Source organism: Barbus barbus (genome assembly GCF_936440315.1).
Source record: "Barbus barbus genome assembly, chromosome: 5".
NCBI classification, from domain to species: Eukaryota; Metazoa; Chordata; class Actinopteri; order Cypriniformes; family Cyprinidae; genus Barbus; species Barbus barbus.
In genome coordinates this window covers 3,342,041-3,357,500 of record NC_136733.1, presented here as the reverse complement: position 1 = coordinate 3,357,500, position 15,460 = coordinate 3,342,041, and the positions used below count along the sequence as shown (strand labels likewise).

The window sequence follows — 15,460 nt, the reverse complement described above, 5'->3', positions numbered from 1 at the left end:
TAACCCCTTTCAATCTCATTCACAGAACGGGCATTTTCTGGATAAAATGCACTGCATTGCATTTTATTTTTGCACAAAATTGCTTTTAGATTTCCGAATTTTGTGCAAAAAAAAACTTCTGACTTTACATTTCTAGTTGCAGCATGCAACCTTGTTTGGTCTTGAAATACTGCATTTTATGCCATTTGTTATTCCTCAGCCCAAACAAAACATAGCTACCAAAATGCGGCATATATAATCATGACACACTGTGCCAAGTACCACATCCCAAAAAATGTGTGTACATTAAGCAATTATTCGGGAGCTGAATTAATTACAAACCCGATTCCAAAAAAGTTGGGACACTGTACAAATTACGAATAAAAAAGGAATGCAATAATTTACTAATCTCATAAACTTATATTTTATTCACAATAGAATATAGATAACGTATCAAATGTTGAAAGTGAGACATTTTGAAATGTCATGCCAAATATTGGCTCATTTTGGATTTCATGAGAGCTACACATTCCAAAAAAGTTGGGACAGGTAGCAATAAGAGGCCGGAAAAGTTAAATGTACATATAAGGAACAGCTGGAGGACCAATTTGCAACTTATTAGGTCAATTGGTAAGTTTGAAGTTATCATCATCTACAGTGCATAATATCATCCAAAGATTCAGAGAATCTTGAACAATCTCTGTGCGTAAGGGTCAAGGCCGGAAAACCATACTCAATGCCCGTGATCTTCGGGCCCTTAGACGGCACTGCATCACATACAGGAATGCTACTGTAATGGAAATCACAACATGGGCTCAGGAATACTTCCAGAAAACATTGTCGGTGAACACAATCCACCGTGCCATTCGCCGTTGCCGGCTAAAACTCTATAGGTCAAAAAAGAAGCCATATCTAAACATGATCCAGAAGCGCAGGCGTTTTCTCTGGGCCAAAGCTTATTTAAAATGGACTGTGGCAAAGTGGAAAACCGTTCTGTGGTCAGACGAATCAAAATTTGAAGTTCTTTTTGGAAAATTGGGACGCCATGTCATCTGGACTAAAGAGGACAAGGACAACCCAAGTTGTTATCAGCGCTCAGTTCAGAAGCCTGCATCTCTGATGGTTTGGGGTTGCATGAGTGCGTGTGGCATGGGCAGCTTACACATCTGGAAAGGCACCATCAATGCTGAAAGGTATATCCAAGTTCTAGAACAACATATGCTCCCATCCAGATGTTGTCTCTTTCAGGGAAGACCTTGCATTTTCCAACATGAAAATCAATTACAACATCATGGCTGCGTATGAGGAGGATCCGGGTACTGAAATGGCCAGCCTGCAGTCCAGATCTTTCACCCATAGAAAACATTTGGCGCATCATAAAGAGGAAGATGCGACAAAGAAGACCTAAGACAGTTGAGCAACTAGAAGCCTGTATTAGGACAACATTCCTATTCCTAAACTTGAGCAACTTGTCTCCTCAGTCCCCAGACGTTTGCAGACTGTTATAAAAAGAAGAGGGGATGCCACACAGTGGTAAACATGGCCTTGTCCCAACTTTTTTGAGATGTGTTGATGCCATGAAATTTAAAATAAACTTATTTTCCCCTTAAAATTATACATTTTCTCAGTTTATACATTTGATATGTCATCTATGTTGTATTCTGAATAAAATATTGAAATTTGAAACTTCCACATCATTGCATTCTGTTTTTATTCACAATTTGTACAGTGTCCCAACTTTTTTGGAATCGGGTTTGTAGATATATGTGGAGAGGAAAAATATATAATTTTAACATTTCTCCAGAAACTGCAAGCAGTGCAAAACTCCTACTTATTGGTCAAACCCTAGTCTCTGAGATACTCTGAAGGAAGGACCCTAGAAATATCTATATTACTATCTTTTTTTTTTTTTTTTACTTGTTTATTGTCCAGCATGTTTAAATCATGTGTCTGATCACTCAGTGAAGTAGCAGCACATCTCTCCTCAATAACACATGATTTGAGGAATCATTCACGTCTGAAGCACAATCACTGCGGGACGACTCACATTGAACTTTAACATTTATTGTTTTTTCAAAGCGCAATGAGCACAAGCAATAATAATACTGCCTTAAAAACACTTCTAACAATGACTGCTGGACGAATATCAATACAGTGCTGCCTTGCAAAGATAAAACACACAAAGCACACATACATAAACACAGGCAGAAAATCAATGACTGCAATAATGGGATGGGGTGCATTTACAACGAGATCTGCACACACACATTTTTGTTTTGGATTACTGTGAATATGAATTTAAAACTGGCACAAACTGAATTCCTGTTGTGATTTTCTCTTTGGGATGTCTGTCAAGAACAGACAAGAATCTGGAACACTGAAGACTGTTCAAAGGTTCCGGGGCAGTGAGATTTAAAAAAAAGAAATAAGTAGTTTATTCAGCTAGGATGCAACAAACAGATCAAAATTGACAGTAAAGACATTTATAATCTATAACAAAAGATTTCTAAAAAAAATTAATTTAAATAAAAAAATAAAAAAAAATGTTCTTTTGAAAATCCTGAAAAAAAGTATTACGGTTTCCACAAAAAAAAAAAAAAAAAAAAAAAAAAATTAAAGGAGCACAACTATTTTCAACATTGATAAATCACAGAAATGTTTCTTTAGCAGCAAACCAGCAAATCAGCATATTAGATATTAGATTTCTGAAGGATCATGTGACACTGGAGTCTGAGGTGCTGAAAATTCAGCTTTGCATCACAGGAATAAATTATATTTTAAAATATATTCAAATTGAAAACAGTTATTTTAAATGTTAATAATATTTCACAATATTACAGTTTTTTACTGTATTTTTGATCAGATAAATGCAACCTCGGTGAGCAAAATTTCAAAATCATTAAAAACCAACCTCAATCTTATGAACGAGAGTTTATATTTTCAATAAAAGAGATATTTAAATATAATCCCAGATTTAAAATTTAGTTGCATAAAAGTATCTAGAGTCTGTAAATTTGATTAATTTTTGCAAAGCAGTTTAAACGAGCATTTCCAGTGAATCAAGAGATTCAAGAATTAATTTCTGAACTGTAAAAAATAAGTTGCTGCCTTACATTTTTAAGTATAATCAATTTATCGGTTTAAGTCATTTTAACTTAAATTACATTAAACTGGCTTAAAAAATGAGTTGAACCAACATAAATTAAAGTTGAAACTTTTGTTATTTTGATGAGTTACAGTAATGTAAAAACACGTTTTCAGAACTTATTGGTCATATCATCACTGTGTAGCATTTTTCATATCTTAAAAATAATAGATAATGCCGATTTAATGAGCTCAAATCCATCACTATTGCCCACCAAAAGATAAATGACCAGTCTTCTAGAAAACAATGCAAACTTACTTGACTTTGTGAATGTGGCAGACGTTTTTTTGAATGGCGTTCTGTTTAAACGAGGCCCTCTGAGACGAAGACCGCAGCAGGAAAGAGTCTTTCTGACTGAACCAGATAATGAATCTCAATCTGAATCTTATGCACATTTTAGACACACAAAACACACATCACTCACACCGTGAGCCGATTACACACCAGCTTTCATGACAAGGAACAGATTTAACCTTGTTTACTCACAATCGCCAAAACGAACAATGAAATTGATTCATAACAATATTACACAATCCCAAATAGAGACAGATAGCGATGCCAGAGGGAGCTCACGGCCGGCGAACAAAGACAGACCTAAACCAAAGAGTGAAAATCTAATTAAAAGCATAAACTATCTCTCTCTCTCTCTCTTTCTCTCTCACACACACTATAATTTTTTATGATAAACGTTACCGTCGCACATTAAAGTTCAATGACAGTGTTTAGAGCAGTCGGGCCCGTTTCGTCGGCCCATAATAACTCCACGCTCTGACCCCGAGTAATATCCGAGGTGTGATTATGACAGTAAAGTTTCCACCGCAGAGATATTAGAGCAGAATTACTGTGGCGGGTTGATATCAAAGCTCCATTAGAGTCATTAGCTCAATAGGAGCTTGTTAACCTCTGCGTAATGAATTGAGCTCTTCGCTCGCCCACACCGAGAACGGCTTGTGTTGGTTTCTCCTGCGGTGAGGTGATTGCACTCCAGCCTCGGCCAATACGTGCTATTTTCATTCTGAATGATCGAACATTAGTGGAGGGCTGCTAGCTTTCCTAACCTCGAAATGCATGGCAGTGTTTCTGTCTTCTGCAGCAAACATTAGGCCTAACATATGTAAGAGCAAATGCAGGATCACTGTTCATGTATCGCAGGGTACGATTAAATTAATGTACATTTAACCAGTTTAATATGGAGAGGCACTGAAATGTACCTCGTTTATGTGTTTTTGACCTTCACTGTACAAGACGCGAGAACAGTTCGCTATTTAGGTTTGTATATTAGCATGGACTCACTAACTTTAACGTTAGCTAATTTTAGCCAGCGAGACCTTGCTAAAGCAAAAGATAACATTAACGTTCTACTTGAGCAGATGAAAATGGTAATTTCTGAGTGTCTGACAACCAGAAAATGAACGTTTTTGTCTTCATTTGTATTGGGGTTGAATACTTAGGCACATTTTGCTGTTTTGCTTGGATTCAGGAAATGTAATAAAATAAATTATATTTCTCTCAGGATACCTGGAATCAGTGTTACAAGTACCCCAGCCACATCGTTTTTGCATTTTTGAAGCATAAACCCCATAAAATCGATACGAGCTTCGGATCTTCCAATGTTTCTCTATGGCGCTGAAACCTAAAGATGTCCGAGTTCTGCTCCCTGTGCAACTGATACTCGACTGCCATTGGCTAGTCTGCGTTCGAGGGGAGGGGCTTAGCGATAGGTCAATTGAGTACTATAGGTGAAACATTATCCTCAACTCTCTTATTCTATAGCTAGATTTCTCATTCAGTCTGGAGTCAGTCAAATATTATTTTTATTCAGCAAGGATGCATTAAATTGATCAAAAGTGACCGCATATTCGAATGATTTCTGAAGGATCATGTGACACTGAAGACTGGAATAATGATGCTGAAAATTCAGCTTTGCATCACAGACATAAATGGAATTTTACAGTATATTACAATAGAAAACAGTCATTTTAAATTGTAATAATATATCACAATATTACTGTTTGTTTGTTTTTTAACAAATAAATGCAACCTTGGTGAGCAGAACGGACTTAAAAAGTCTTATAATCCCCAAACTTCTGAATGTAGTAATTAATTTATGTTTCATTAGCACTTATTCATCTTCCTAAATATACCAATGCATTAACCAATAATACTAATATGCCAATGGTCATCTGCTCTGCAGTCTGCACTTATGGTTTTTATACTGTTTGTTACCGCAAGTTAAATTTCCTTCAATTAAACTTTTTGAAAGTGGTAAACAATTACTTGGTGCCCCTTTAATCTATTAATTGTAGCATATTAGCTTATGACTATCATCAAAAGTGGACCTAGATCACTCACTGTTCTTGCCTTGGACTTGTGTTCTTGTGTTCTGTTCTTGCAGTGTGAAAGACATTTATGCATTTGGCATATGCTTTGCCTTTGCATTGAAGGTATACATACAGTAACATCAGTTCATGCATTCCCTGTGAACTGAACCTATGACAATGGCATTGCTGTTTGAGCTACAGAATCGTGACAGAAAAAGACAGCAGACACTGTGATTTGCTCAACAACACTTAAAAACAGAGCAATGCCACAAAACAACAATTTTTGGTTCAGCAAAGAACCATTTAGTGAAAAAGCAATCAAAATGCATATTAAGGATTCTTTATGAAACCATAAATTCAATAAAACACCTTTATTATTAAGAGTGCATACCTTATTTATCTAATTATTTCACTTGGAATCTTGCTTCTCTAGTATCTTCTGGATGACACTAACTTTGCAACACTGACACTGTTATGGAACTCAATTGAATCAACATAAACTGACCAGACCTGAGTTTTTGTAGCTACTTATACACTAAAAAATATGATGCATAGGACTTACTTTGAAACTATTTTCACTCAGAGATTGTTAGCAAATTTGAAAAGGAAAAATTTTACTTGTCTCATAATTGATGAACTTTGCAACACTGACACTGTTATTGAACGGAACTGAATCAACATTGAACTAAATTGATCTAAATAATGGCATAATTGTCTTGTGTAGAGCTGCTTTACAGCTGACACTTTTAGTTTCATAACTACGTCATTTTACAGCATTAACACTGTAATTTTCCTGTTTATTAATGTGAAGCTGCTTTGAAACATTCCATACTGTTAACTCGTATCTTTGGAAGCCTGTTTCAGCATAAAAGCTACAGAATAAAAAAAGGTAATTGTGACTTTTTATCTCAGAATTCAGACTTTTTTTTATCACTCACAGTTCTTACTTTTTTCTCACAGTTCTGAAACTCAGAATTGCAAGATATAAACTTGTAATCCTAAGAAAAACTGTCAGAATTGTGCAACAGAAATCGCAATTGTGAAAAAAGTCAGAATTGCAAGATACTCAGAAACTCAGAAAACCAGTCTGAATTGTGAGATTAAAAGTTATGTATTTTTTATCCTGCGGTGAAAAAAGCTTCCATATGTATCCGTACTGAGCGGTCAGTGAAAGTGATCTAGGTCGTATCTCTGGTCACACTTGGTGTTGACTAGACTAATTTTACTCCCTGTGTAGCAGTCATATGAAGAAGCCTTCATAAAAAAGCTCTCATAACATTACATAAATAATACACAAACCTGTGCGTGTCAGGAAGGGGTTTATCTGTCTCTCTAGCAGCACCTTTAGCAATGAAAACCATGAATAAAGCAGAGCTATCACATTTTTATTGCACCTCAGAAAAGCCCATAATGTTTCTGACCCATAAAGGAGAGTGACGGTGTGTGTGGGTGTGTGTGTGTGTGTGTGTGTGCGACTGACCCGACGTCTCGTCCACCCGCTCCTCTATGGTGTGCTCTCTCTGATGGACCCACTCGCCGTTGCACTTGAAGTAGATCTGAGCAGCAGGTGTGGCCGTGCAGTAGAGATTGACAGCTTTGTTCTTGATGATGTAAGCATCCTCCGGCTCCAGCAGGAAGTGTGGGAGGGGCTCTGGAGGGTCGCTGGGGAAGGTCTCCGGCAGCTCACCCAACCCCAACAGGAAGTCATCATCACCTGGGAAAAAACACAGACAACATGAAGCATCAGCAAGTGAGTGGGAAATGCAGCATAGTGTACTGCTTTTTGATGCGTTTCACAATTTCAATTATGATAGGTTTGCAAATCAGCAATTCCAACACGTCTGGCATTAAAATATCTGGCGTTCAAAAAGGTAGTAAGGGTAGTAGAGATTGGCATGGAGTACTTTCCATAAGATCATCTCTCAATGCAAATCAAACCAGCTATTAGGCTAACTGAAATAAAACCATGCCAATCTCTAGGTATGGTGAAGGCTATGTGATGATGTGGGGCTATTTTAATTCCAAAAGCCAAGGGAACTTTATCAGGATGCATAGTATCCTGGATCCATGAAGTAACTGGCCTTTCAAAATAAAAATCTGCCTGCTTCTATGGGAATTTAACATAGGGGTGCCAAGACTTATGCACCCTGTATTTTAAGGAAGAACATTTATTTATTTACGATACATTATTCATTCACAAAGAAAATTGGTGTCCTTAAAGGTTGGATTTTTCCTATTTTTTTTTAATTAAGGCATTAAGTTCAATTTCCAAAAGATTATTTTTATTTCTCTTTTTAGTCAACTTTAGCATGGGTGTCTAAACTTATGCATAGCACTGTATATACATGTAAATGTATGTAAATATTTTCAAAATATATACTCTATGTGTGTGAATTTATATATACATAATAAATACACACACACACACACACACACACATATTATGTAAACAAAACCTTTTATTTTGGATGCGATTAATCGTTTGACAGCACTATTTAATTTACATTTTAACATACTTTATACTACAATATAGAAGTTATTTTAAATTGTAATAGAATAACTATTAACAGTTATTTTAAATTTCAATAAAATTTATTTTGATTGGTGGTGTACATATAAATGAAATGGTATACAATGAGTATAAATTAGTTTTAGAATAGATAACACATCCTTCAGTATTGCAGAATAAACTTTTGCCACAAAAATCCCCATTACGCCAATTTATTCACAAATGTGAGTTTTCTCAGAGCCTCTTATACTGTAATTAGTGTCTGCTGAGCTCGTTTGGGGTCCGGAGAGGCTTCACACACAGAAACTGGTTTTTGGGTCTCATTATGAAACAGGATCTCACAGTTGTCTCTAACTGATCCCTGGTTAATGGAGTAACTGCTGCTTATTTTTAGCTCAAGTTCAGATAAACATGATGTTGTGAGATCTCTGACATTCTCCCTTACACTCCCTCTATCATTCAACGTCTCTGCTTCGAATAAACAGACTAATAAATGAATGAACAGATAGATAAATAAATGAACAAACAAAAACAAACAAATGAATGAATGGATGAATTAAATGGATGAATTAACATGAGAATGAACAAAAAAATTCACTGAAAATAAGAATGAAAAAATCAATAAAGATTTTACAAAGTAATGAATGAACAAACAAGACTGGATGAATTAATAAATTAATTTACTGAACTGAAATTCCCTGAACACAGGAATGAATAAAAGAATCAATCAACAAACTAATCAATCAAAACACAGAAATAGACTAAAGAACAGAATGAATAAAACTAATGAATGAATAAATGAACAAACAGACAAAACAACAAACATGTTACAAATGTAAAATTAATGAATTAATGTACAAATGAACAAACCAGAACCTATGAATGAACTAAAGAACAAATGAATGAATGAATGAATGAGAAGTTAATCAATGAAAGAATACACAAATGAAGAAATAAGCTAATGAATGAACAAATGACCATGACAGTCATAAATGAATGAATGAAGAGACAAAAGAATAAACACAGGAACTTACAAACTAATGAAAGAATAAACAAGTTACAGAATAAATTAACAAATCAACTAATGTATGAGCGAATGAACATGACTGAATAAATGAACAGACAAAAGAAGAAACATATTAATAATGAATGAATAAAGGAACATATGAACAAACTCATGAAAGTATAATCAATTAATAAAAACTCTAATAAACTAATGAACGAATGAATGAACAAAATATACCAACATAAATGAACGGATGAATCAATCAAGAAACGAATGAATCGAAGACATAAACAGACAAGAGAAAAGAACAACATGTAAACTAATGAATGAACAGACAAAAGAACAAGCATATGAACCACCAAAATAATGAATTAATATATGAACATATGAACAAATAAATTAAACTAATGAAGATTGAACAAATGACAGAATAAATGAATGAATGAACAAACACATAGTTGAACTGATGGACCGGTCAGTTAAAATCACTCCTGTTTATGTCTGTAGCCCAATTTGACTTCCAGCATAAATGCAGAGATCTTCAATATTACACAGTACACAATATTACACACACATGCACATAATGCATGGATCGTAACCCAGGACGCATCGATCCCTGGACTCATCGATACATATACTGGATACTAACATTACACTAACACACACACACGGCACGAGCGTCAGATTATTATTGAATGCCTCCATTACATGCCCGCTGACCCGTCCGATGGCAAGCAGTCCAGCTTATAACTGCTTTCACCCCAAATTAACACTCTGTAGGGTACATTACCTTCCATTAATGGGTCACGGCACAGCCATGCTATCTAATGACGGGTCGAGGGCCGCGTCTGTTTTGTTTGGGCCTGTGTCCTGTTTGCAGATGTTATTATGAGACAAATGATCTGAGATGATTCATTTATTTAAATCCCAGATTAATCTAATATACACACACAGTCTCTCTGTTATTTACTCAATTAAAACACACAAACAAAACTGATACTCTTCAAATAAAAAGACTGAAGCCTATGTAAAGCAGGGGTGGGAATCTTTAGGCACCTCATGATCTGGTGCAATTCAATTCTGAGAATCATGACTCAATCCTAAAATTATTCTTGACCTACTTTACTTTTTCTTATTAAGGGTTCATTGAATACCAAATGTAAACTATTAAACTTACTGTATATATTTACTTATAAATATATTAGGGCTGCAACGATTATTTTGATAATCGATTAGTTGGTCGATTATTCTTTCGATTAATCGATTAATCGGATTAAAAAATATTGACCAAAAAAAACACTATTCCACATTCTGCCCAATGTCCTTCAAACAAACGTGACAACTGAATGCTATGAAAACATACAGTGCTTAATTTATTAGACCACTTATCATAATAAAGAGAAAACATATTTTAGAAATTTGTCAAAAATTTGTTTAAATTTAAAAATGTTATTGTCATTTATTGGACATAATAATAAAAAATGGCCTCATAACAGCTTGCATTCTTGCTGGTATTGTTTATGTACTTTTTGACTACAATTGGGTATCGCGAAAAAAAATACTCAAATAAAAAATACAAAAAAAAAAAAAAGTGCTCTGGTTTTCTTTCATAGATAACAGCAATAATGATATTATAGCATTAAAAATAGCCTACTACAGTTACTAAAGAGCTTACACATATTGGAGTACTAACCAGTACAGAAAGCCGAAAAATGATTTTGGTTATCACCAATACTGTTACTTTAGAGCAGCAGTGGCACAAACCTTACATAAACACATTGTTAAACTTACATAAATTTGTTAAGCATTGTAAAAATTGAATATAGTTTAAACCTCTATTAAAAATTAAAATAATAAAGATAATAATAAAGACGAATAAAAACACAAACTCCGTGTTAACCAACAGGTAAGAGTAATGTTCTGCAGGAACTACTTTGATCACAGTCACCTCGTCATTTCTTTATCCTGTAAAAGGCCGTTATGGAGCGTCTCATGTTTATATTCAGACAGACAATTACACGCTGTTATCCCTTTAAAGTTCCTACTCTCATAAAATATTCGCACTGCATGTTGACTTTTAAACCTTAAATTAACTTTCAACAACAGATAATTCAGCACAGTGGATATGTTTGCGCTGAAAAGCCTATTAATTGTCTCCCTCTCTACTGTGTTCTGTCCGTCTGACGCGCGTGCGCGCGCCCGCCGCGCCGCCGCTCATTCGGTATTTTAAACTTAACACAGACTGTCAGGACGGACCTTTATGCAAAAATGGAAATGCTTGCGTGAATTTGTGGCATTTATAGATAAGGATATGACCGTAAACTGAACGTTTTTGCGCTGAGGACGCACACGCATCTGGCAAAGGGCCTGACAGGGCAAGCCATTACTCTTATGCATTAACTTAAAGCTTAAAATAAAGAATTATCATGTTTTGGGCAGCTTGGATCACGTGCTTCTCCGGCAGAATCTCATTCTGTTTCCTCCACTATTTTTAGATGCATTTTGTCCATAGAAATGCATTATTCAGTGCCGTAATTTGACTAACCAGCTGAAGTTGGACGTACACTGTGGGCAGACCCGATTAATCGATAATGAGAATCGTTGTCGATGATTTTCATAATCGATAATAATCGATTTTATCGATTAGTTGTTGCAGCCCTAAAATATATAACTAAATATAGCTTTAAAACATAAAAGAAAACATACATTTCAGACAAGAATGGATGAATGAACAAGTAGATGAACAAATATATAACTAAATATAGCTTTAAAACATAAAAGAAAACATACATTTCAGACAAGAATGGATGAATGAACAAGTAGATGAACAAATATATAACTAAATATAGCTTTAAAACATAAAAGAAAACACATTTCAGACAAGAATGGATGAATGAACAAGTAGATGAACAAACACAATTTAAACACGAAGGAATGAATCTTCGAACAAATAAACAAACAAGAATGAAGGAATCAATCTAAGAACAAATTAATAAAAGAATGAATTTATGATCACGTGAACAAACAAGAATAAATGAGTGAATCTATGAATCAACAAACAATCAAGAATGAAGGAAGGAATCTATGAACAAATTAACAAACAAACAAACAAGAATATAGGAGTGAATCTATGATTAAACGAACAAACAAGAATAAAGGAATGAATCTATGATTAAACGAACAAACAAGAATAAAGGAATGAATCTATGAATGAACGAACAAACAAGAATGAAGGAATGAATCTATGAACAATTGAACAAACAAGAATGAAGGAATGAATCTATGAACAAACAATTGAACAAACAAGAATGAAGGAATGAATCTATGAATGAATGAACAAACAAGAATTAAGGAATGAATCTATGAATGAACGAACAAACAAGAATGAATCTATAAATGAATGAACGAACAAACAAACAAGAATGAATGAATCTATAAATGAATGAACGAACAAACAAACAAGGATGAAGGAATGAATCTATAAACAAATGAACAAACAACTGAACAAATAAGAACGAAGGAAAGAATCTATGAATCAATGAACAAACAAGAATAAAGGAATGAATCTATGAATGAACGAACAAACAAGAATAAAGGAATGAATCTATGAATGAACAAACAAACAAGAATGAATGAATGAATCTATGAACAATTGAACAAACAAGAATGAAGGAATGAATCTATGAATGAGCGAACAAACAAGAATGAATGAATGAATCTATGAACAATTGAACAAACAAGAATGAAGGAATGAATCTATGAATGAATGAACAAACAAGAATTAAGGAATGAATCTATGAATGAACGAACAAACAAGAATTAAGGAATGAATCTATGAATGAACGAACAAACAAGAATGAATGAATGAATGAATCTATGAATCAATGAACAAACAAGAATAAAGGAATGAATCTATGAATGAACGAACAAACAAGAATTAAGGAATGAATCTATGAACAATTGAACAAACAAGAATGAAGGAATGAATCTATGAATGAATGAACAAACAAGAATGAATGAATGAACGAATCTATGAACAAATGAACAATTGAACAAACAAGAATGAAGGAATGAATCTATAAATGAATGAACAAACAAACAAACAAGAATGAAGGAATGAATCTATACATGAATGAACAAACAAACAAACAAGAATGAAGGAATGAATCTATGAATGAATGAACAAACAAGAATTAAGGAATGAATCTATGAATGAACGAACAAACAAGAATTAAGGAATGAATCTATGAATGAACGAACAAACAAGAATGAATGAATGAACGAATCTATGAACAAATGAACAAACAATTGAACAAACAAGAATGAAGGAATGAATCTATAAATGAATGAACAAACAAACAAACAAGAATGAAGGAATGAATCTATAAATGAATGAACAAACAAACAAACAAGAATGAAGGAATGAATCTATAAATGAATGAACAAACAAACAAGAATGAAGGAATGAATCTATAAATGAATGAACAAACAAACAAACAAGAATGAAGGAATGAATCTATAAATGAATGAACAAACAAACAAGAATGAAGGAATGAATCTATAAATGAATGAACAAACAAACAAACAAGAATGAAGGAATGAATCTATAAATGAATGAACAAACAAACAAACAAGAATGAAGGAATGAATCTATGAACAAACAATTGAAAAAACAAGAATGAAGGAACAAATCTTCAAACTAATAAACAAACAAGAAGAAATCAACTTGTGATTGCACGAACAGACAAGAATACAAGAATGAATCTATAAAAGACAAAATCAAGAATGTTGCAACGAATCTATGAATAAATTAACAAACAATGAACAAACAAAAACGAAGGAATTAATCTATGATCGCATGAACAAACAAGAATAAATGAAAGAAGAATGAAAAACAACAAACAAGAATGAAGAAATTAATCTACAAATATACAAACAAACGAGAATGAATCTACAAATAAATAAAAGAACAAAGGAATGAACAAATGAATGAATACATAAAATGAATGAATATGTGAATGAACAAAAAGCATTAATTTGGAAAGCTTAACACAGTCAAAGCACTTGTTTCTCACATCATGTGCAATGAAGTTTTTAGAATCGAAGCACAATCAAATTTTTTTCCCCCACCCCAAACAGAAAGTATGTAAAGGTCAGAGAGAAGGTGGAAAATCGTCACAGAAAACTGAATTATGGTAGAAGAAACCTTGACTAACATTATAAGGGACAAATGAAATGCTCCTGGAGTGCAGAATAAGTCTTCTGAAAGCTCTTTCTTTCTCTGGCTTTTCTCCAGTGCTCTTCTCACCATCTCTCCTCTCAGGTGCCAGAGGGTCCGGCGCTGGTTCAGATGATTAACTCTCTTAATAATGGGCCTTAAAGACCAAGCTGGGACCTTTCACACGACGAGTGAGCGCGAGCAGGGTCACGTTTATTAGCTTAACCTTCCAGAGCGTGTGAGTGTATTATTGATGAACAGTGAACGGTCCACTATTGCAGGAATATTCCAGGTTAAATACAATTTAACCTCTATCGATGGCATCTGAGATGCGCCGTCAGCTACTACAGAAAATAATCCCTCCGTTTGTCAAAACGAGCAGAAATCATATTTACACCAATGAATTTCTAATGGACGTATATGGGCCAAGACATTCTGGAGGGAATCAGTTTTAATCTCTCTATCGCACATGGCTGCCTTCGAGTTTGTCCAAGATTATTCAGACAAGCTGCTGCTTCATTAATCGGGACTACAGAAATTATATGAATGCAAATAAATAAAAAAAATTCAAATAATAAAAATTTAAAATTAAAATAAGAGAGACAGATTATTACATAAAAATATATAAACAATGAAGAAAAAGTATTTATGCAATGGCATTAGAAAAATCATAGTAATATCATTTAATATCAATATTTTAATATATTTTAATATATATATATTTTAATATATATATATATATATTTTAATATATATATATATATATTTTAATATATATATATATATATTTTAATATATATATATATATATTTTAATATATATATATATATATTTTAATATATATATATATATATATATTTTAATATATATATATATATATATATATATATATATATATATATATATATATATATATATATATATATATATATATATATATACACACAGTATATATATATATATATATATATATATATATATATATATATATATATATATATATATATATATATATATATATATATATATATATATATATATATATATATATATATATATATATACACACAGTATATATATATATATATAAAATCAAATTAACTAACATTATTAAAAAAAAATCACAAATATTTAGTCTCTTTACCCTTAGCAAGTGAATAAAAAAACAAGGATCTCAAGTACTAATGAGAAAAAGAATGCAAAATTGATCAGTATATCAGTATGACTTTATCGTTACAAAATAATACCATAAGCATCAGAATAAGTAATAAATAAACAAATA

The 15,460-nt window shown here is 33.1% G+C and overlaps 1 protein-coding gene across 1 annotated transcript in view; it reads right to left on the bottom strand.

Annotated features, from left to right (window-relative positions):
* LOC306870571 (netrin receptor UNC5C-like) overlaps nucleotides 1-15,460 on the bottom strand; it is a gene marked incomplete at both ends in the record, with an annotated part of 138,821 nt that overhangs the window by 83,458 nt on the left and 39,903 nt on the right. The window contains one exon of the mRNA XM_079417932.1: nucleotides 6,926-7,159. Within this exon, the coding sequence (XP_079274058.1) occupies nucleotides 6,926-7,159 (234 nt within the window). The remainder of the gene's footprint in view (nucleotides 1-6,925; nucleotides 7,160-15,460) is intronic.